Here is a 24,859-nt window from a genome sequence, read left to right as displayed (position 1 = left end):
AGCCTCTTAATGAATTATTTTGAAGAGATAACAGATAGTAAACTGAAATATAATAATTAATACTAATTGTTTTGTATATGATGGATATTTAAAACAACATATCTACACATACTCTCGTCATTAGCCACTTTATTTAGTATACAATTTGATGTTTTTTTACTCATACATATAGCAAAGTCACTTTGTATTCAGTTAGGACATTTTTCCACCCTCGGCCAAATAGTAATATTATTTCATAATAGATAGATAGCAATTTCTCTTTACAAACATAATATTATTTCAAAAAAGACATACAGTTATTTTCCTTTACAAACATATTATTTCATAATAGATAGTAGTTTTCTTTTACAAGCACAATATTGTTTCATAATAGTTAGATAGTAATTTCCTTTTACAAACATAATATTATTTCATAATAGATATTTTGTAATTTTCCTTCAAAACATATTATTTCATAATCGATAAATAGATAGTAATTCTCTTTTACAAGCATAATATTATTTCATAATTGATAGATATTAACTTTCCTTTACAAAACTGATATTATTTCATAATAGCTGTATTATTTCTTTACAAACATATGCTACCTAGCGTTTTTTGTGTTTTTAGAGTCAGTCACCTACCTGTACACAGGCACGCCGTCCAGCTCTTGCTACCATTGCTTTTGTAATAGTAACCTGATGACGTCCATGTCGCCAGAGCAACTACAGTCCCAGATAGAAACTCTCAAAAAAGAACTTACTGTGGAGAAAAAGGATCTGTCGTCATGGAAACGGAAGTTAATCAGCATTCCAGATGAAAGAATATCGGCTAAGTCCCTCGGGTATTTAGGGGCTGCGATGCTTGCAGTTGTCTTTGGAGCAGTTGTTATCATTGACCTTCCAAGGTTTATGAACGGCTTCAAAGCATTTTACCATTCCGTCTGTAACCATAAGAAAATAAACACCATTGAATGATCTTACAAAAAAATTCATCGTGGGATGGTTCCGTTGATCATCTCTTTACAGTGCACCAGGCGTGCCAGGGTATTGCTTGTTGTCTTGTGGGCAAATTTTCATCCGAATGTATGCTGACAAACCGCCTGATGAAAGCGTTTTTTCTCGCAAGATGTCGAGTTTTGCAGACTATTACCCAAAACTACACTGTATGCGGGTCTTTAGGATATAAAAAATATCTCCTTTTAACAATACCACAATAGTGATTATGTTTGCGTGGTATCGTCCGGAGAATATCTCTTCATTAGATATCTTGATATCTAATACAATTAATGATAATGAGATACATTTCAGTAGAATTCATCTTAGTTGCATAGCTTTTCACAGACATCCGTTCGGCATGAGAAATAGAACAAAACGATATTTACCAATGGATTCATTGTACGAACCCAACGGAAGACTGAATATGTGTGTCTGGCGCACAAGAAAAACACTCCAAATGTGACCTGTGATATATTTTGGAGGTCATGTGAATACTTGAATTACAACAATGGTGATTGTGCTGCATATGGTTGCAATTTTGTGAATGTATGGATTGCACCTATGGAAGTGAGCTCGCATTATCTGAACCACTCCTTACAAGGTTATGCAAATACATTAAGGAAATGAAGATTTATGTCAATTACATTTCAACCTATGGAATTAGATGTGGATGCGGTTGATCAAAGTACATGCCAGCAGAATACAATCAATTAAATATTTACCTATGTGAAACGGTCATATCTAAGAGGCACTTTGGCGGCATCAAGATTCCAATATAAGAATTATTAAAGAGCTTAATTACATTTATCGTAAATATATATTTATATATTTTTTCTCTAAACACCTATTTATAGGAGCGTCATGCAAAGATTTTGAAATTCGAAAGAATGACATCTCTTCTTTGACTAACGATGGGCCCATTACAATAATATCATATTGAGAGAGAGAGTGAAAGAGAGAGAGAGTGTGTATGTGTGTGCGAGGGGGGGTATTGCTAATTGGAATGTAATATGTATAATTAATGTCCCTTGAATATGAAATATATATTGAATTGTTATGTCCGTCCAGACTCAGTTTGAATTTACACATATATATCAGCAACGCTATACTATGGATGATTGACGTTTAGTTTTATTTATTTTAGTGAAATTTTTCTGTAAATATTTTGTACATTTACGTATTTATCAATACACAAATGTGTATATTGTACCTTATCATTTGTGTTGCCCCATAAGAAAATAGCGTATTTAAAGTGTGATAATTTTTATAGTTAATATTACACTAGATAGTTCAAATGACTTTTATTTATATGGCAAAACATGTACGTATTTAAAAACAAGAATCTAATAAGAAAACAAAAGTATTTATGATAAGAATCAGTAGTCTATTTATTATTTAATACAAAGACAAATTCAGTGCAAAGACGTAGTTCTTCATGCTGATGATATTTATTATCTCTTTGTGCAGGCAGTTCATTGTTGATAAATTTGTAGTCTTTATGATAATTCCCTATTCGACGTACCGAAGAATGTTCGTCTTTTATAATGAATAAAGCAAGTCACTTTCATCAAGAATCGATGGAAAACCCTCTGTGTGTTATTCTCCTATGATCGCTAGTGTGATAATTATGTGGCCACAATTAAAATGATGTCATAATTGGCTTACCACTAATAATGGCTATCCCAAGGGATCCTTTCATGTAAAAAACAATTCAATTATTCAATATTTTAATTACCATTAATATTAATATATATATATGCATTAAACAATATTCAACTTGTTCATGTATGCACAGTTATAGTGAATGGTCAATGTTGATTAATTTTGTTTTCAAAGGCAATAATATGTAAAATATGCTTTATTAATTCCCTTCTTTGTTGCCAATAGATATATGTGCTACTTGTTGTTAAAATAATTTCCAGCTGCTAATGTATTTTGGGAACACCTGTTCAAGTCATTAATACGTTATCATTATTTTAAATGGTCCATTTTCTCGATTTGAACTCAATCATGTTTTTAAATTATACAATTTTGCTTGTAACATTTGTAACACTTTTATTGTATTATAAACTTATTTCATCATCTCATAACATTACAAATGAAGTCTCAGTTTGTTACGACGTCTCTGATTTGCTGAAAGAACGCGTATTGATTTCAGTGAAAAATAATCCCTTCAAAAATGTTACTTTTCACCTGATAAGATTGAATTATAACGTTTATTTTCACAGATTTTTACGTTATTGAACTATATACAAATCTGAGAGTGTGCTTATAATCACAAACTTTATGTTGTACTTTTTTATATTCATAACATTAAAATCATAAATAGCACTCATTAATATGCACCCTTCCATCATAGAATTCAACTCCTAGAATTATTTATTATTGCGATTGTTTGATACCTACGTATGCACGTCTGTGATTCCTTACGTTAGAATTTTTATTAATCACTTATTGTTATCAAACTGTTAAAAATAACAGTAAACGCCATTTTAACTTTGAAGTGTGCCATTGAAACGAAAGAATTTTGTCGTAATTACCGTTGTGTATTATGCATGTACACTTTTATGTTGATATCATTTCTATTCTGTAGCTATCATTTTTGTATCACATAAATTTATACATTGAAATGTCTGCAATTTGAAGCTGGGCCCCACTCGAAATGTAATTGGTATAAGTAATTAAGACGATGCTGTAATTAAGATATGGTGGTATCGCAAGGATACAGACACATGTATAAAGATGAGTGTGTCACTTACAGGGAAGTCACTCTTCAATGACATCGGCTATTTATAGCACACTAAAATCCAAATACATTTTATAAATATCAACCATACAGGGAACATTATATTGCACATTATATTGCAGGTAACAGTTAAAAAGCAATAAAGACCCACTACCTTTCCAAAACAAGCAATACAATTAAAACAAACAAAATAACAAAATAGCAATCGATGATCTAAGACGATATTAAAACATCAAACAAATGCAAGCTTCCCTCCATAATCCATGTTACATAACAGTGACGATTCGTTTCGTTGTTTTGTCGTCTAAAGCAATGACAATCAACTATTACGTGGTATTTAGGACGACGGCGGGGAATATAATACGACACTCTTTATGGAGAGAAACAATTTATTATTCTTGTTATTGATAAGTGTTCTATTAACGTTAATCTAGTAACTTTTGTGGGTCTACATAATTATCAATCTCCTTTTACAGTCTTTTTTGAAAAAAATCATTTAAAAGTCATTTCTAAAAGGTAGTGGGCCTCTGTTTATTAATAAATTATCATACATAAATGAAGCCTATATGCTAATTGCTGCAGGTGCATTCCTACATGTATCATGCTCTTAAAATCTAGATTAGTTGGTTCATAAATGCAATATTTCATAACATATAGAATGGCAACTGTTGCACTCAATAACACCGCTTCATTAATTAACGTGCGTAACAATGTCGCAAAAAGTGGGATCACTACATTTCGTAGGCAACGACAATTTTGAAGACCACAACGGAATGCATACACATATCAGAAAATATTCTAATATTTTTATGCCCCGTTTCTGTTTCGTGGTCAGAGGTCAGATATATCCATGAAACACACTGACCACGTATGTCTTCGTGTTGACAGGACAATCTCTGATACACGGATTGCGATACATTTCTACCCAATCCGTAGGACAGCAAAATCTACACTTCCGGAGATTTCTCTGTCTTACAAAGGGCAAGGCCGTCTGCAAGCGTAGAATATATCCGGAAGTTGTAAAACGTTATATGCAAATGAACATTGATCTGTGCAGAAAAATAGTCATCCTTTCTACTCTCGGAGGAGATACACGATAGTCTCATTCAACAAGCCTCGGGTTAGGCGTATTTTATGTGACTTTATTATGCAATTTTCATTCTTGTTTTGTCACTTGGCAGAGAAATTCGTCGTTTTGATTGTTTGTCGTTACAATGACTGTAAATCGAACTATTTTCGCGTAAGAATATTTTCTGTTTTTTTTTTTTTTTACATGGATAATAATGAATCCAGAAAATGTGACATTGTTTTCTTTATTTAAATTAATACAAAGACTATTAATTAACTTAAAGATGCTTCGATTTGCCGTGAGATAATATGACAATCTAATCATTGATTCTGATCTGTGGAACGAAATATTTGTATATTAATCTGTCAATAGGAATTACAGACAGTAATAGACTATACAGATTGTTTAACTAGTCAATAATATGAAAACAAATAATAGCAAATTCTAATCCCGTCGTATAAAATTACAGAGTAAATCGAGAAACAAAATTCGCCGTGAAAAGGCGATATGTGTTTGGAAATGTAAAATGAAGTTGTGACAAAGATGAGATGTAAGCAGTATTGTCAGTCAGTTATGAAACTGTACACTGTGAACAATTTACACAGTTATTCTCATTTTATCTTTAGAATGCTACTGAATCAATTTGAATTAACCATTAACTAATAATAACCTTTATTATTTATTTGAAGACTTTCCTTTATACGTGTACCTAATATTATTTATTCTAAATATCTGATTGATCATGTCTATGCGTGCCTTTCAAAACGAAACTTGTTTGCCAAGGCAAGCGACAAAATGTGTAAATATCGTTTCACTGAATTTCATATGACATTCACATTGATATGAGATATAAGATGAAAGTGTATGGGGGTATGGTGACTGATTTCTGTCATATCATTGTTTAGTTTTGTACCAAAACATTGACATGGCAGTAATCAGCCACCAAATTGAGGTAACTCAAAGACGACGAGATTGTCTATGTCCTTTTTGCAAGAACCAATGAAACTTTTCAATATTTTGTAAACGAAAAATCAATTTCAAGGTAAAACATATTTCTTTAGAACGCCATTATTTGATTTTGATAATATGAGTAGGAAATATGTATTTAAAAATTGACGTGGGAAATTAATATTGATGTCTGTGATATTTATATAACTTTTTGTTGGTATCTTCAATGTGAATGGAGAGGAATCCTGAGTTGAAGTAGGAATTCAATGTTCTATTTATCAGATCTGTATTTTTCTTAATTTGAATAAAAATTTCATAAAATTACCTCTGAATTTATAATTTAATTATATAGACCTACATCAAGATGTAATATTCAGTTCTCGGTTTCAGTAAATGGATAGTACATCTGATGTAGTTTGCTGAATGGGTGATATTTAGACAAAACCTAAAGAGGAAAAATGTTGGAAAACGAACATGTGAAATATTCAGTTCTCGGTTTCAGTAAATGGATAGTACATCTGATGTAGTTTGCTGAATGGGTGATATTTAGACAAAACCTAAAGAGGAAAAATGTTGGAAAACGAACATGTGAAATATTCAGTTCTCGGTTTCAGTAAATGGATAGTACATCTGATGTAGTTTGCTAAATGGGTGATATTTAGACAAAACCTAAAGAGGAAAAATGTTGGAAAACGAACATGTGAAATATTCAGTTCTCGGTTTCAGTAAATGGATAGTACATCTGATGTAGTTTGCTGAATGGGTGATATTTAGACAAAACCTAAAGAGGAAAAATGTTGGAAAACGAACATGTGAAAAAGGGAGTAAAAGGGAATTGCTGGTTAAAAACGCTCTGGTTTCAGCCTAATTTTTCGTTTTCTTCAGTTGATTCCAATTATTTCTATTATTTAACTTCTACAACATTAATATAACGGTATCGATGTTAAGCAAGAGAAAGGCAACAGGAGATAAAAAACACAATAAAAAAGTTTATCTAGGACAAATACCAATGATATGGTAATGTATAACTGAATATAAATATACAACCTGAAACAACATTCATCGAGGTTTAGGTTACGTTACCCTTCCACGTGGAAATCAATTATCTTTTTTATTTGTTCTTTGTACATCTTGTTAAAATAGTATGACTCACTTACGATCGTAATTGATAGCCTGGAGTATCGAGGATGGTATCGGATTAAAGGGAAATAAATGAAACATATTAACCCTGTTTCAATTTCTATTAAATGGCATTTGGTTTGATTTTGATTATCTTAACGTCATATTAACCGCCAGGGTCATTTAAAGACCTCCAGGGTTAGATGGTGGACCAATGCCGGAATTCTCGGAGGAAAACCAGCGGTCAGCGGTCAGTTCCTGGCAGCTGCTCCACATGGGTTACGAACCAATATTCCAGAGGTGGAGGGCTTTTGGTAATAAGCGAACATCTTTAAAAGTACACAAAAATATCTGTTATTTAGATAATTAAGAGGATTTCACACCTACTTAAAACACAAGATAATGTATCATCTATCATGCATTAACATGAATCAGATGTAAAGATGCACAGAGCGAAACACTGTAGACATTACTTATCTTCTGCTCCATCGCACAGCGATGTTACGCACCATTTAACAAAACAGGCTAAAGGTGTTTTTATCAATAATGCATCAGGCGAAATTGTATTACTATGTACTATAACTGACTACGTACGAGTCCATGTTAATCCTGTTAGTTCATGTGGAACGACATCTGTTATTTATATGACCCTAAAATCACATGGTTTCGGTCTGATGATTTAACAGAGAGAATTAACAAAGTAAATGAAAAAGAAAACAAAAGTTAGTTAACTCGTAAAGCTAAACTCACGACAACAAAGTCTACTGTCATACATGTGTTTGTACATGTAAAACTATTTAAAGCGAATAAATAGTACATTGCCTTTGTAGAATTGTTACTGAAGGAATAATTATGGGATGTTTTAATCTTCGACACGTGCAGTTCCACGTGCTGTAAAACTAGATGAATTTAAGTGAAATTCATAAGCCTGTAATAGTAATTCAGACATGGAATTACTCCAATATATGTTCAAAGGGTTAGAATGCTTTTACACCTTACTATAAATGTGAGAGGGGTTTGCAGTGTTTATGGAATATTTAAGGATTAACTTAAATAGATGTATCATGTTATGGAGATATATAACACAAAAATCTGACTGTACTCTAAATAAACCGCTAAGCGCTTTATGATGAGGGCACAATAAGCTTTTTTTTAATTATATCTCCATAACATTAAAAATCTTTTCAAATTAATACTTTTAATTCAATGACTAAAGATTCTTCAGTATTCGAAATTCATTTTGGGACTCTTTTGTCTATGAAATCATATCGCCGTTATTATCAGCCAATCCGAAGCGACGATACAAGCGCCGACGCAATTTTTTTTCCTTTATAGGCTGACGAAGTAAATTTTAAGGCAATAAAAATGCTACAAATGTTACAAGTCAGAACTTGTCGGGTAGCTAGCTGTCACAGATGAACAGCTACCTTAAGAGCAAATGTCCATGCAATCTTCAACATAACACTGGCTAAAAAGTACATGTTGCTATAAGCTATACATGATTTTTTTGCTAGGTTTGTTTTTTGTATTTGTTTTAGTTGTATCTACTTTTGTCTTTTTATGTTTGTTTTTATTATGATTTGTTTCTTCTTTCTTTCTTTTCTTTTATCCGAATATGAAGACTAAATCGTACTCGATTTTGCTGACACGTCAATATACGCGTTTTTGTCACTTGTCAATGAACATTTATTTATTAACAATATTTACATTAGCCCACTAACGTGAAAGTCTTTGTACTGTAGGTTTTTGTAGTTATGTGATAAAAGTATCTTAAATTTGTGTTCTTTTCATATGAGAGCCAAGGCTCGCAAAAACAAAAAAACTTCTTAGACCCGTTTCATAAAATCTCGTATACATTAAACCTCGTGCACATTAGCGATCGTCTACACTACTTTACAATTAAAAGGGAGATAACTCTCATAAGTTTCAACAGAGCTTGTATTCTATTTATAACAAATGCCGTATAAAACACATCGTTGTCGTTGTTGAGCGTGCATGAGATGTGATATTAATATTTTTATAGGACAATAAATAATTATAATTAATAAAATAATGACAAAGAAACCTTTGGTGTGAAAATAAATAATTATGAACGAACCCTTTCAAAAAAAAAGAAATCTTAATCTCGGCTAATCTTTACAATTGAATTTTGCATTTTTCCTGAAATAAAATGACAATGTGTAGTGCATCGTTATTACGTCACTTTGACCTTGACCCGATGGTCTGAAATAAAAATACCTTTCAAAAGTTCGTATAATATGTACATGTACATGCATGATGCGAAGGTTTTTTATTAGGTTCAAAAACTTAGTTTTCATTTGTGCACGTTTAAAAATCCACCTTCATAAACAACAACAACAAAACCTGCAAACTTATGTTACAATGTACAAAAATTCAAACCCGAGTTGATAAATAAAATATAACGTTATATTTACATATGCCCCTATATAGTCAACGGGAGGGGAGTTGCGTTCAAATACAAACCCAGAGTAGGATCGGACTACTTCTAATTTACATTTCGGTAAGATTTTGCGTCATATGATAATCTAAATAAACTTTAATTACTTAATTCACATTTGACCTTTTCACAGATGACAGACGGTCTTCTATTTGTCTCAAGACTGATCCATAGGTGGCACAGACAATGTCATGCTCGTCAATAGCCTACACTGTTGGCCTACTGTATGAAGTGTAAACAAAGTTTCCTCGTTATCGCATTAAAAATAATAATAAAGAGTTGTTATTAGATCCAATTAAAATGTATTTGTCATCAAAACAGAATATGTCTTCAAGCATTGTAACGGTAATAAACAACAAAAAGAATCGCTGGTCGAGGCTACAACCGGGGCTTTCCTCTTTAATGTTCGAGGAATTCCATAGTTACGTCAGGTCATACCATTTTATCATCCGTACAATAAAATAAAGGTCGTGACTATGAAGAATTAGTCTATATCGCGTACGTAGACCGATACATACATTACAAACATTCAGCAGCTCAACAGTCATACCATTTGATCAACAGGCTATTTCACAGTTACTTTCCTCGGTTGAACATCAAATATGGCGGCTCGCTCAACTTCGGACCGCATCACTACCCTGTCAACGATAATATACAGGTAGTCATTCCGCCTCGGTTATCTAAAATTTTTATTCGAAATGAACATTATTGATACATTATCAAATTTAAAAAAAAAAACAAATTTAAAAATGATTTAAAGGTGTCATTGTTATATTTAAAATTAAACTACAGCTACAACATTCAACTATATCTTCGGTTATCCTGACTACCGTAGTTACCCAACTTAGCAACCATCACCGTTTTAAATTTGACGTAAAAGTAGAGACTTATTTATGTAAATATAAAGATTGAACAGTGTTTTGATTGCGTTAAAGGTGGTATGAACGCAATTGGATACAGACATATTCTACATGTAGCGCTAACGCGCTAATTGGTATTTGTACATTGGTTCATACCATCTTTAACGTCTGTTCAATCCCATTGCTGCGGTCCTCATACCATCTTTAACGCAATCAAAACACTGTTCAATGTTTCATTTTTGTAAAAAGAGGTTTCAATCGATGAGTAGTATCAACTTGATATGTCTGTATCCATTGCGTTCATACCATCTTTAACGCAATCAAAACACTGTTTCTCTATATATATGACGTCCTTTTTTGGAGACACTGTATGAAAAGACACATTAAATGAGTGGCTAGTGACGCCATGACCAACGTCACATGCGAGACGAATTGTGCATGTCTTGATTAAAAACGAAATCGAAAGTTTTTTTTTATATTATATCTCTTATTGTACTAGTGTGATAAATATAATTTCGTGGTTATGTACTAATAATTCAATCATGCTTGTTACGAGCATTTTCATTGGCTTAAAAATACCTCAACTTTTCAGCAATTAAAGGAAAAAATAGCGTCGCTCATTGTAACGCCGCTTCTGGTTGGCTGAGATAACGAGTTAATGATTTATTAGAAACAAAAGAGTCCTAAAATGAATTCGGAATTTCAAATAGATAAGCTATAGTAAATTGAATTATATGGATTGATTTTAGTATACTTTATCTATATATATGTTATGGAGATATAATTAGAAAAAACTCTAAGTGTGCTCTCATCGTAATATACAGAGCATATTGAGGTATTATCGACCCCTTAACAATGTTTAAGCTACAGGGGAAGAATGCAATCGGAAATTTCTAGAGTGTCATACAAAAGCTTTAAATTGGACTTCATAATAGAGTTTTAGCGGTGTCTTATTTTTGAGAAATAGGTTGATATAGACCTTCTATCACACTGTATTATCGACCCATTTTATCGATTATCGACCCCCATAATAAATATTCAAAAGAAACTTTTTTAATCAAACGTAAAGAGAACATTGTCGATAATACCTTGAGTTGCTCTTCTTCGATTTTTGTGTTATCTCTCCGAAACATAAAAAATATAATCAACTTAATCCTTAATTAAACTCGTTAAAATATTTCACTTACTTACATTATGTAGTGTTACCAGCTTATCACAAGTCTTGTGTACGATAAGTGTGTGATATGGGCGTGCCTATTATAAACAGGCGGAGACCTCATTGAAAAAACAGTTAAACGATAAATTCAAGTCTTAACCATCGTTAAATAACACAAATAAAATAAATTACATAAATCGTCTTTTTTTTGTTATTATTTTTCTAAGTCCTTAATCTTATCCACGACTGTTAGACACTTATCTTTAGTCGTTATCTTGTGTCGGTACCACCTGCAATATGTAAAGTTAAATTGACTCTTCGTCCCCGTTTACTTTCGTATGACAAAGCAAAGACAACATAATTACACGCTGTTTACAAATTCTGACATAGGTGGATCTTGAGGTTGGATATATAGGTGGTGTTAGGACGAAAGAGAAGAACCATCTCCCGCAGCGAAAGAAATTCCTCACGTGCCGAAGCATTCGTCTGTCCAATACATCCCGCGCGCACTAGACGTGTATGCACGCACTCTGTTATAAATAGCACACGTTTACAGAAATATCTATCTGTTACGGCATCTAGCCTCGCTCCCCTCCTACTTCATTATATCTATATTCACACTCCCCTCTACTCTCTCATACGTTGTCTGGACAACAGAACATTGCGGCTTGTTCTTCTTCCATATAAAACGCCAAATCTCGGGGGCGCGAGACTCTCGGACTTAGAGGACGTTTACCGGTGTTCAGTCGTGCAGTGAAAAAAGCTTCAATCTATTATTTATTTTTACCAGTGGAAAAGAAAAAGTTAAACTTCTTGGTGAAATTTCGCCGAATTTTGATTTTTTTAAAACTTTAAATCATTCCAGTTTATATTTTTCATCATGCAAACCTACATACAACTTCAGAGAAATAGCAGCATGGATCCCTGGGGGTTCAGGCTACAGGGAGGGACAGATTTCAACTCACAGTTATCCGTCAAAAAGGTACGTATAAGATTTTTTTTATTTGAGCCATAGCCAGTATATATGGATCGCTATATAAATTGTCATTGCTCGACACAGCGTTACTCTTCTTCACGCTCGCCTTAAATTCAGCGTCACGGTCATGGAATCCAAGGGCATGGTTGATTTAAACATCATTTTTTTGAAATAAACCATAAAATGTGGAAATGTGGTTAGTGTGAGGAGTAGAAAGCCAGTGCTACACCAAATTAGTACTACTGAAATACGACTCTTCGACTGGAGATGATCTATAGTCTGTTTCATAATACATATTGTAGCTTATAATGTTTAGACAATGTAGACGATCGTTTTATTGCTAGTTACGCATGTATTCAGGGGTCATTTTTGAGTAGTCCCTTTGGCCATTGGCCCCTAAATTTTAAAAAAGTGGCTCTATGTTTCAGGAAATTTCTTTATTTTTTTTCTTTGGTATTGGTCCCTTAAATCCGGTATATAAAATTTGACAAATGCGATTAATTAATCAATTTTTCGATATATGGCATCGATTTCAGATTTTCGTTTTGATGACTAATTATATAACAGGTTCTAATGTAAAGTGGCCGCCAGTGTGCCACAAAACATCCATAATATGTCCACTTTGTGTATCTTTACGGGAAAAATGAAATAGTAACACTCGATTATGAACCCTGTGCTTTTATTAAGCATTGATTCTCATTGAAGGAGCATTTATATAGGCATGACGATTTACTTCAACGTCCTATAAACTGAAAATGACGTCGACGTTTATGACGTCGCTTCTGATTAACTGATACAACGGCGTAATAATTTCATAGAAGAAAAGAGTCCCTACCTAATTTTGGAATTTTACGATTGTGTACAATAGTCAGTCGGTAGACGTCCTTTACCTTTAAAGTGAATAGTCGGGCAAAGAAACCAGTCTAAATGCGTTCATTGGCCTTCCAAAAGTTCTCACATATTAATACGACGGCCAAGTTCTGCTTACGTTTCCCAGTTCTGACCATTAAAGTAAAGGAAAGTTGAAAGCATTGAAAGCGAGGCTGCGTGTAAATGTAACCACGGACATAGTCAGCCGGGAGGACGTTTTAGGATTCCTATACTTTAAATTAATTTCTCCGTACTCAGACAGATTTTGGCGAGAGATTTAATTTTTCTATTTCATAAGAAATTATACTGGATACATTCACACCATATTTGCCCGACTGTTCACTTTAACCTTTATTTAATAGCATCCCTATTCTTGAAGGACACCCCTATGTAAGTTACTAAATAATCGTCCGTCTACCTACTCTGACTTATTGACACAGATTTGTCTAACTTTTAATCTCATGATATGCCAGATTTTACTTAAATTCTCTTGGAAAGGCTCCAATAATACTGCTGAATCTAATTTTAATGATATTGTGGCCATTTATGGTTGAAGTTCATTATCTGGATTCAATACGATTCAGTATAAATTTCTGTATTTGCATATTACAAAGTTATCTGCCCTTGAAGGTATAGCTATTGATTAAGACGGCATGTGTGTTTCCGGGTGTACCGTCATACTTTTCGGGTTTTGCTCATATTATAATGACGTAACCATGGATATTTACGCACAAGGGAGTTAACTGTGTAGTATGCAAAGACGGGATACTCTACTGTGATTTTTTTCATTCAATAACACGTTATCATCTCACCCGTCTATCAGATGAGACTGATAAGTAATATACTGTACATTTTGCGTTTTTGTATTTTCGCAGTACGGTATTACGCGTATGGGGAATTTTCGCGGAAAAGGGCATCTGTAGTAAATAACGTAAATTTTCACTCGCGGAAATTTTCACGTTAATGATTCAGTGTCCCTTGAAAGCAACATTTATACTTATTTTATACAATGCCTTGATATATTAGGTATATACAAAACTTCATTGTAATATCATTTTTAAACGCGAATCAATAACAACAACTTAACTTTTGTTTATAACTTTTTTGAAGCTACAACCATTCCATTGAAAGAAAGTCTGTATTCACGGATAAAAAATACCAAATGATAATGACATGATAACAAATCTCTGTATGATTCTCGAACCTTTACTGTGAAACGTATAAAATGCGTGTAGCAAACCCCTAGGTTACGACTGAACAGCATGTTTATGAGATAGTGTACATTAAAAGTTGTAATGCGTTTCGGCCGTTTGGTTCTGCAGGTCAGGAAGCTCAGCTTGTAAGATAACGGAGGTCATGGATTCATATTATCACCTCGATAGGTATCGTATTTCATTTCATAACACTCAACATATATCCAACGCCCCCGACTTTGTGTGTGTATATGTGTTTATGCACTTCATCGTCGAAACTATCTGAAATAGGCTATAGGTGCTGTAGGTAACTAGACATCTATGTATACGTCTGTCTGCCCTAAACTATCTCTCAGCGCTGCTCAGTGTTTACGTTTCGGTAGGGGGTAGGCCATAATTGTTTGTGTGGAGGGAGAAGCAGGAGGGGGTGGAGAAGGCAGCATGGGGGTAAAGTTCATCGATATAATGACATGCATCAACAAACTCCCATAAACAACAGATCATAACGCCCACTTCTGTGGCAATAAAAATGTAAACACATGCCGCCAACCTGTTGAAAAAAATATTAACATACTTCATGGCAACTTCTAAACACAGCTGGGTACAATATTAGCCGTAATGTAAATTATCAGCGAAACTTCTAATTTGAGATATTACTGATGACGTAGACACGGGAAAAATGAAAGATAAATACGATATATGTATCTTTTTATAATCATTTTTCGCTGTTGCAGTTTGCTTCTGATTTGATATACATTGCACGAAAAAAAAAGTTTTAAAAATAGACTTTAGATAAACATAATTCATTTGCCGGAATTACCACTTGCCGAGTTGATTGTTTTGTGGCGCGTACCACATGTGTTTATCACGTTCGCTAAGGCAGTTTGCAGCTGGAACGATAAGGGGCAGATGTCGACCCCCTATAATGATACAGAACGTACCATTATCGTCGTTAACCAATGGATGTTACCGATCCAAAGTCAGGATAGTTGAGCAAGTTATGATAATTTGTGCATATATCAAACTTACGTAATCACTTGTCCTAAGTTAGAGCGATAGATACAACATTCTCTATTGATTTCAAAAGATAAGCTGTATTTCGAGAAGTAATCTATTTTAGCAACTACCTGTGTGGTCAGGCTCGATCCCGAATCGAAGGTGGAAAGTTCACGGAATAACAGCTTGACCACATGTTTTCCCATTCATTTTAATTTCCTTCCGATATTATTTGTCCTTGTGGATACACAAACGTAATAACCTTTAAAATAGTAGGTAGTTTAAACAATAATTATACCCAAGCATAGCAAGGTAAAGTTGGACAGTTAGCATTGCTTATAAAAGTTTTTTGATATGTCCTTATTTCTTAATGCATTTCCAAAAACTCTAAATATACAAATACACAGTTACTGAAACCTGATAAACATCCGAGTTTTGGAAACTTTTTTGATAGAACGATGATTCTGGAGTAGGCTCACATAGACTTAGATATAATAACATGTATACACTATAAATAAAATATCTTTACGATCAAAAGTTGATACAGACGGCGATCTTGTGCTTCGTTAGATATACATCGCCATTGCACTGTACGGATCACGATCATCTTGTTTTACACGAAGACGCCATTTGCATTTAGTACACGTACCCCTTCACTCACATGCAGAGACGTAAGGGAAATAAAAGTAACGAAAAGAGCCAACATATGACTTTGAAATATAAATACTAAATAACTATGAAGTGAGGATTACGACTCGCTGTGAAATGTTAGCCCCACCCACTGCTCAAGGTTCTCGTATGTCCCATCAAGTCCCTACAGACGTCTCTTTAGGCTATATAGGGCGCAAATTGGCAACATGTATTAATGCCCTCTCATCATGTCTTTACATGTACAGTATGTAAACAGTACAGAACCAATTAATTCATCGTAGCTGTAAGAGTAACAATATAGTTACCAAGGGGATATAATTCGAAAAAAGCCAAAATTACAGAACTGCAAAGAAGAATTAGACACATTTATGGTCCCAAGAATTGTGATTAAGGATGGTTGTCCTCAATTATTTTGAAATAATACTTCTTCCATTTTTATTCATTCAAGCTTGCATGTGACGAGCGTTTTCATTGGCTAAAAATATACTTTATCATTCCATACAAAATGGTGTTGCCGTTAGTAACGTCGGTTCTGATTGATTGGTACAACTTACTGCGTCGCAGTTTATTTAGTCTATGATTTTTATGCTATATTTCCATAACACGAAACAGTATTCAAATTCATCATTAAGAACAAGTAGTGTCGCATTCTATTGTTTGACTTGCATAATTGCATCGTCAAGCTATTATATTACGTTTATAATATTATTATTTTTAATACTTTGAATATTTCTTAACCGCTTCGGGTCGGTTCTATACAGATCAAGATTTCCCCAATGTTATGGATTTACCAAATCTTGAAACCAGATCAGTCAGAAATACATATACATGTTTATAAAAGATAATTGGATACGTTTTCCTTATTGGAGGGGATAATTGGGTATGTTAAAATAATCTCTTGCGGCGCTAATTGATGAATGTCAAGGAGTTGTGGTGATTCATATCTCTAACTGACAATCAAATGATATATAAAATTTGAGAAGCAAGCGATGGTAAAATAATTACACGCTTCAGGTCAGATTGAGGGTAAATATTTACTAACGGAAAGTCTGGACATCATAATTCGCTTTTTTTAACTGTGTGAATCTCCTACATGTATTAGGCGTGTTAATTCAAATTCATCATTGCATTCATGTCAAATGTTTTATTTTGACGTTTTCTTTGAATTAACATAACCTTTGAAATGATATTTTATAATTATGTTCCACACATTTGGAGATATACTATAAATGTGCACTTCAAACACCATCATTTGGCTAGTATCTATCCATGAAACTCCCTAAAGTGAGCTTCCCGTTCAGGAAGCTTCCTAAATTGTTAGAAATAACGAAGGCTTTCCCCTTTCCTTTGGGATGCCTCTTTTTGCAAAACTTCCAATTTGTTTTCAATCAAATAGTCAGTCGATAGGCGATACTTTGCTTTTTGTCTGGACAATTTAACGCGAATACACACTCAATCATATAAATTTGTCAAAAGCAGCCAAACTATTTAAATGCCATCAAGAAAAAAATAAATTAATTTACTAAAGTATATAAAATATTATACCGTTTACTTTTAGTAAACAATGTATATAATATTTATAATAAGAAATAAGACATAATTGAGAATTTTAATACAAATAATGGAAACCAAATTATTTCAAGAACATGTATTTTAGAAAACTGTAAATTGACTAAATACGATTTTAAACACATTTTGATACATAAGCCCTGTTTAAATATTACAGTTATCATATCAGTGGCCAATACTATGACGCTTAGCAACAACATACATTTAAATAAAAAAAAAACCAACAACAACAAAAAACAACTTAAAAATGACACGAGCATGGAAAGATGAATGCCATGTAACATTCACATTTGGCTCGTGTGCTAGGAGGAACAGGTCAGCATGCTGTGGTCTAATTATGTAAACGCATGCCATCACTTAATCTGATGCTAATCGCCTGTGTTCTGGCAGACCCTAGTATCAAACGTACATGTGTACCGTCCTCACCTCGGAATGTCTCAGACTAAGTACAGATATACATTATTAACAACATATATCTCAACCCTGTATCAGTCTAGATGTTTCCCGGTAGCTCCTACAAATGTATTTATATATTACCAAAACAACTCCGGCAATATTCCAGCTTACATGGCTCTCCTCTGTAAATTATTTTGAAAAAAAATGTTGAATTAGATATCAAGACTACAGACGCTGACTCTAATGCTAAATCTCATTTGTATTTTTAAAACTTGAAGTGTTTTAATAATGGTATGTCCTTGAAACTTAATAGTAATATGATAAGTATAAAATGCATGCAAAATATCTTAAGCTTGAGAACATTTTAGACCGTTAAAATGCAACAACTCTTTTATTTGCCAATTCTATTAAATCAATGATGATTAAGTTTTGAGCATCTTAAATACGACATAATTTCCTCGTGATATTCAAAGTGGTTTCAGTATTTTGGGTGTGCTTAGATTGAAAAGAATAATTCGAGTATCTTTCATCCCTACCAAGTACATTATCCCCTGGTTTCTCCGTTTCAGACGAAAGGGTCTGCGAAGAAGAAATAAAACATATTTATTTGACGTACAAATTACAAAAACAGTTATAAGCTGTAGTCAAAGAACCATGTTAGAAGAAAAAATAAACAACAAATATCAAACAAACTTACCGTTATCTAAAACATGTATTCTCTTTAGGTCAAACCATTAGGTAGACCGACTATCTACAAAAAAGAGGAAAGGTTAAGATTTCTTAACAAGAGTTGAAGCAATTGTTTTGTGTATACTTTTACCTTCATGTGAGTCAAAGCTATGTTGTATTGAACATTAACTTTAACATTTTTTCCTTAGGGCGAATTGAAGCAATCATTTCCTTTAACAAGGATAAAACCATTGTCTTCTTCATAAAGCATATGCCGGAAAGGGTTAAGCAATTGAACAGATAATCAAAGTTTGATGAAATGAACAATTTCAACAACAAGATTGAAACTAACCTTTTCTATAAAATAAATCTATCAATCATCTTTTCAGTCATCAATTATGTTTTTGCATAATGAAAGTCTTAATGCGATAAACATAGTATAAAGCTAGTATATTAATAATCTAAAAGAAAAGGCCAAGATAAATTCAATGTAAAATAAGAAATCATTTCTATGGAATATATATTTAGCCACTATAGGGCCTTTTTCAGTCCGAAATAACACTAACACAACGTGTTCGTCTACATGTTCGTTTACATAAAGAAATTTAATACGTGTTTTTCATAACGAATGGGATTGTCATCTTTTGACTGTAATCGTACTATGCAAGGAAATAAGTTCAGATTGCGAATTATAACTAAAATCGGTAAGTTCTTGAAAATAGTCAAGGTTGTAACATACAAAACTCTTAACATGAACAATGCCAAACTATTTCTCATTAAGAATCAGAATAACCACCTCTTAAATAAATGGGTATTTAACTGTTGTATCTATCATTTTCTCTACCCTGTGAAATTAGGCAACATTTTTACTTGACGTAAATTAGAGCAACCATTGTAATGGCGGGCAATGCCTTTGTTGCGGTAATTGACTTTGTTTCGCTTCGTTAAAATCCCGATAAAAGTGTAGAAAAGCGATGATCGAGATGTGTCATCACTAAGGTATGTTGTAGACGTCATACTGGGACACCCATATTTATCAGATTGAGGCTACCGATTGTATACCTGCCAAGAAAATGCCACATTGTTCATTTTCACAGTTATATTGGGCGCCGTCGAAAAAAAGGAAAATGTTTTACGGAATTGACTTTCGTGGTTTATTCATTAGTATATCCCTACAGCTTCAATGGATGAGCGAGAAAGACACCGCGAAACAATATATTTTATGCCTGCACGTGGTAATGTGGTGTGCAAATTTCGAGTGAAAACCAAATCTCAATACATTCGGAATTCGGGCAATGTTTGAAATGATATGTACTTGAATGGTAACGGGAATAGCAAAGCTACAGTGTAGTGGTGTATTTGATAACACAAACACTTTCTACAGTAATTATCTACGTCAATGGATTTAAGTGAGAATCCACACATCATTTTGTAGAATATGGCGACTTAAGTTTCCCCAACAGCTAACACTGCATTGCATAATTGTTTTGGCTTAGTTATTACTTTAACACCCAGTTTCTTGACATTCGAATGCCTCAATGACGTCATAGTTGTTGGCATGGTCGTTGCCATAAAACAATGGAAGGTAACAAGAAGAACATACGTATACTGACGAGGGCATGTGATATATCTCTAAACATCATCATACATCTGTTGATCAAAGTGTAGTCCTAGACCTTCACATAACCGTGCACTAGGTATAACAAAAAAACTCAATCGCGAACTTTCTTCATGCTATTTAATTTAATGTATCGGTTTCATATCTTGCTCATAAATAAACAATAGTTTACTATATAAAAAACATACATTTAAAATCGATATTTGAAATAGCATTTTGTAGTTTAAAACAACATACTGTGATACACAAAAAAACGAGGACATGAATTCGCTCCGGAAAAGAAGTCGTCTTCAAAGTTACTTATATTAAGATATTCCATTACTGTTTTGACTGCAGTTCCAGAACAGTTTGTTTTATTTTCTGAACCTTCGAACACTGCCACCTCTTCACGTCAGTTACCAATGGCACTTACTTTGACATGTTGTCAATGTAAACAATAAACGTTGGCCAGCTAAACATTTGTGAAGGAGATTGGTATTCTACCACTCACCATCCAGCTCACGAGAGTGATGCCCTTACAGATATGTGTCTTGTAGGGCTGTAGGTCATTGCGTGAACAAAATACACATTCTTCATCCAAGCATTAATGATATGGATCAGAAGTCGACATTACCACTATTTAATGTTTAAATACCAACATCACAGAAATGTTTTGTGATTTATTGTATTTTTTACAATATATCTTATGCACCTGTAGATTATCTTAGAATCATATCTTGAAAGCTCGTGAACGAATTTGTATTACCAATAAATAAGGACATCGAGAAAGGAATCAGAAATCTTGCCCACAAGTTTGATACTATGTTTGATAAATACATATTCAAACGTAAATGACTACAGTTAAAGTTACTGTTAACTATGAATTATCAATGGAAAGATAAATATAAACATCTAAACAGTTACTAAAATCATGTAATCTTTGACTTAATAAATCGTACAGGGTCGAATTTGAACATTAAAAACTCAATAATTATCATAAATGTCTTTCAAGATCAAATAAACTACAATATATGCTATATAAATATATACATTTATCCACGTTTGAAGTATTATAGACGGATATAACTTAATTTGTTATTTAGCAGTTTGGTAACGTAAACCGTTAATTAATGCATGTTTTTATTCTTTTCATAAATGGTGTGTATTCATAATATCTTTATTGTTTCCTCTTGATGTTATATTATGATTTTTTTGCACAACAAAAACATTAGAAATTTCCCATTTGCCAGGTTACGATAGCTTATGGCATTATGAAAGCAACCTTTAAACTTTACTTAACAAAGATACAGTATCGAGGAAAGGTTTGAATGAAGATAAAAGGAAATGGCACCAGGATGTCTTAAATGAAGTATGTATACAAAGCCGGTTCTACAGGGTTAATTACAGTTTAAAAAATAGTCATTTTCATGGATTTTTTTTATTTTAGAATGTAAATCATGACGTCACCGTTTGTGACGTTGCATCTGTAAATGACTCATAAAATATTTGCAAAATTGTTCCACTTGCGAATTTCACGGAATCACATGGTAAATTAGCTACAACACAAACATCTGAGCGAATTCTCTGTCTTTTGTAAGTTGTCTCCACCATAAATAAATGTACAAATGTAAATTCAAACTTGGTACCAATATATGTAAGTGTTCACATTTCTCATTTATATTACATTTATATACAAATTTACTTACATCGTCGATATTCAATGAACAGGGCATTGCATTATCGTTACAAAATCATCTTGATATCAAAGTATCTCTTCCCTGCACCCTTCCCTTTCCTTACCAAAGCACTGTATAATTAGCTCTGGAAATTCTTATAAATCAGTACTGTCCTATTGCCTATAAGTTATGTATATATGGAGACGGATTAACATAGGTACATTGTACTTGTTTCTTTATCCAACCTTTTTGATATGTATATTGCACTGTATCGTTATTGAAATGATTAAAATATTGTTTAAACCAAAGTATCTCTTCTATGGCAGGTGACGGAAGGTTCTCCCTCATACGGGCACTTAGCACCGGGTGACGCCATCTTGGGAATTGGACAAAACAGCACTGACAGCCTCACACACATGCAGGCCCATGAACTGATCAAACGATCGGGAAATGTGTTACAGCTGAGTGTGTGCAAGTAAGTATGTAAACGTGCAACAGGGCTATTTCGTATAAAAAAAATGGAAAGCAACAGAATAGGTTAAGAATTAAACTTATTTACTCAATAAAAACATAAGAAAGCGCGACACATATGGTCATAATGATTAAAGACGGCTTGGCTGATTAGCTTTTTAAATTGTTTTCACAATTGCCTACAAATTGACATTAAGACGATCATGCCTTATTCAGTTTATATGTGCCGTATTTTCATATACATTGCATAAATACGGGTTTGTAACTAATGTTTATAAGGTATCAAACAAATTTGTCTGTCCATTTCAATGCTTTTCACAGCTTAATGCATCAAACCTTATGGTTTTCAATAGATTACTGAAGAGAAAATAACATGTTTAAAATGGCCGCCCAGTTTCAGCATATATAATAACTTGAATGAAAGATGTTGAATTACAATTCCATTAAAAATAACTTCGTCGCGCTTTTACCTTAAAGTAAATCATAACGATCTTCTTTTTATTCTTTTTCAGGGGTTACGGAGGCATGGACGAGAGGTTAAAGAGCATTAAACCAAAAGGTCCAATCAAGTTTTCGCCTTGGAAACACCAATGATGACAGGGAAGTGACAGTAAACAACCGTCCATTTGACTCATATACAAATCTAACCCGGATATGACTACGTCATTAGTAGATGTGTTTACGCTTTGGTCATGTTGGTCGGCGTCGCCGGTTTTTGTGTACGCGTCATCCACTTGTGTTCATTGCAGAAATTTAGGCACGAGAAAGAAACACGGAAGAAATTGCCATGAAAGCAATACCATTTCAAATATAATATAATTAGCTTTTACATTAGACACTTAAAAAATGAAAATTAATATTTAATCAATGATAATAGTAATAATTTGGTAGATTATTAGATCATTAGAGATACGATACCACCAACATTATTAATAATGTAGCATTTACATATGTATGTTTCGGTTTAGAAAAAACTTAAAAAGCGATAATTCATATTGAATTTAAAGATTTGTTCAGCCGGTAGGCGATGATGTTATGAAAGCTGACGAAATGATTGTGTGAGATTTGTGATGTTAACTTTTATAATTTATTATTTATTTGTTTCATATATATGTATTGGTAGTTGATATGTATTTTGATTGTTAACGTCATAAAGATAGACATATCTAATAACGATGAATAAGATTCTCAATTATTAATATAACATTTACAAAAAGGTATGGGGAAAACAACATATAAGCACAGCTTGAAATACCGATCGTGATAAAGTATTATCAAATGCTATTTTATAACCCACAGAGATGGTAATGATATGCTGATTTATTTATCTTATGTAAGAGAATGTGATGTATATGCGAATTTTAGAGTCTATATATTAATTTTGTATAGATACAGAAGATGTAAAATTTTTAACCTTTTTATATTTTTGTATGCCTTCAGAGTAGATACGTTTAGTATCCCGAGATCATGGAATAGAAACAATCAAAACCTTTTTGATGTTTAGACTTAACAAATTACAGTTGAGCCTGTGAAGCATTACATAATTTAAATTGGTTATGACAGTAATTAAAAAATCTATCTTTTTGTAATGAATCAATACTTTTCAAAAGGTCTTCATATTTAATCTCGAAAGTGTTAGATTATATTATAATCCTTGGATTGAAAGTCAAAAAATTCAACTGATAAAAGTGCTTTTTATCATGATGCCTGGTAAAAATCTTAGTAAGAATCGTTATTTCATTGATAGAGGAGGGGGAAATACTTTATAAGTACATATATTGCCCTGATGGCGATTGAATACAAAACAAACCAGGTCCGTATGTTTTTCTGAATAGGAAAACGAAAACAATGGTTGAAGTACAGCCAAAATGTATCGATTGATCTCTTGTACTTACTGGATCTAAAAGTCTACGCTAGTTGTTTAATATGTATATCATGTGTCTGATTATGAATATCAGAACAAACCTAACTAACATTGATTCACACGCGCAAATCAATTACTAATCTTGTTCTGTTGTGAGATGAAGCGGTTCTTTTTTCAAAAGTTCGGTATCCTCAAAACCCTAATCACCCACCCATTGTGTTTTAATAAAAACAACTGGGCCGATATGTGCAATATTAAAGACATTAGAATCATATGCGTGCGATATGAAACTGTGCGAGAGAACGCGAGAAAACGCGAGAGTATGAAATAAACCGACACCAGATGTAGCTGTGGTCGGTTAGAAAGTTAACATAAAAGCGTTAAAGGGATTGTTTGAATTGTAACACGCAACATGGTTTTTTCTCCATCTTTGATGTAAACATTATTAAAGAATTCATTTGCCCTGTTATTTGTTTTATACTGATTGTTTTTGTTTTGTGTATTACACATGATTGAAATGAATACTGTAAACAAATGTAATTTTACCGCAATTGCATTTTCGAACAAGTTAGTATAATGGTAAATTCGCGCGATCACC

The 24,859-nt window shown here is 33.1% G+C and overlaps 2 protein-coding genes across 2 annotated transcripts in view; both read left to right on the top strand.

The window, feature by feature from the left end:
* Positions 1-3,826, top strand: part of LOC138329937 (uncharacterized) — a 46,941-nt gene extending 43,115 nt beyond the window's left edge. The window contains exon 8 of the mRNA XM_069277222.1: positions 610-3,826. Coding sequence (XP_069133323.1) covers positions 610-956 — 347 coding nt within the window. The 3' untranslated portion in view covers positions 957-3,826. The remainder of the gene's footprint in view (positions 1-609) is intronic.
* Positions 3,827-11,917: 8,091 nt separating this feature from the next.
* On the top strand, positions 11,918-24,739 carry LOC138329936 (PDZ and LIM domain protein 3-like). The gene is made up of 3 exons (XM_069277221.1): positions 11,918-12,315; positions 22,253-22,401; positions 22,910-24,739. Exons 1-3 carry the CDS (start codon positions 12,214-12,216, stop codon positions 22,989-22,991), a joined length of 333 nt encoding a protein of 110 aa, XP_069133322.1. The 5' UTR covers positions 11,918-12,213; the 3' UTR covers positions 22,992-24,739.
* Positions 24,740-24,859: the final 120 nt, after the last annotated feature.

The sequence above is a fragment of the Argopecten irradians genome, chromosome 8, assembly GCF_041381155.1.
Source record: "Argopecten irradians isolate NY chromosome 8, Ai_NY, whole genome shotgun sequence".
NCBI classification, from domain to species: domain Eukaryota; kingdom Metazoa; phylum Mollusca; class Bivalvia; order Pectinida; family Pectinidae; genus Argopecten; species Argopecten irradians.
Note: the sequence above shows the minus strand (reverse complement) of the source record. Positions and strands in the feature narration are given on the sequence as shown.

Excerpts from the sequence above, each read along its gene's own strand:
- LOC138329936 (XM_069277221.1), top strand. The coding sequence starts at position 12,214 with ATGCAAACCTACATACAACTTCAGAGAAATAGCAGCATGGATCCCTGG. Across the intron at positions 12,316-22,252 it reads CACAGTTATCCGTCAAAAAG|GTGACGGAAGGTTCTCCCTC; the intron begins GTACGTATAAGA and ends CTTCTATGGCAG. Across the intron at positions 22,402-22,909 it reads TTACAGCTGAGTGTGTGCAA|GGGTTACGGAGGCATGGACG; the intron begins GTAAGTATGTAA and ends ATTCTTTTTCAG.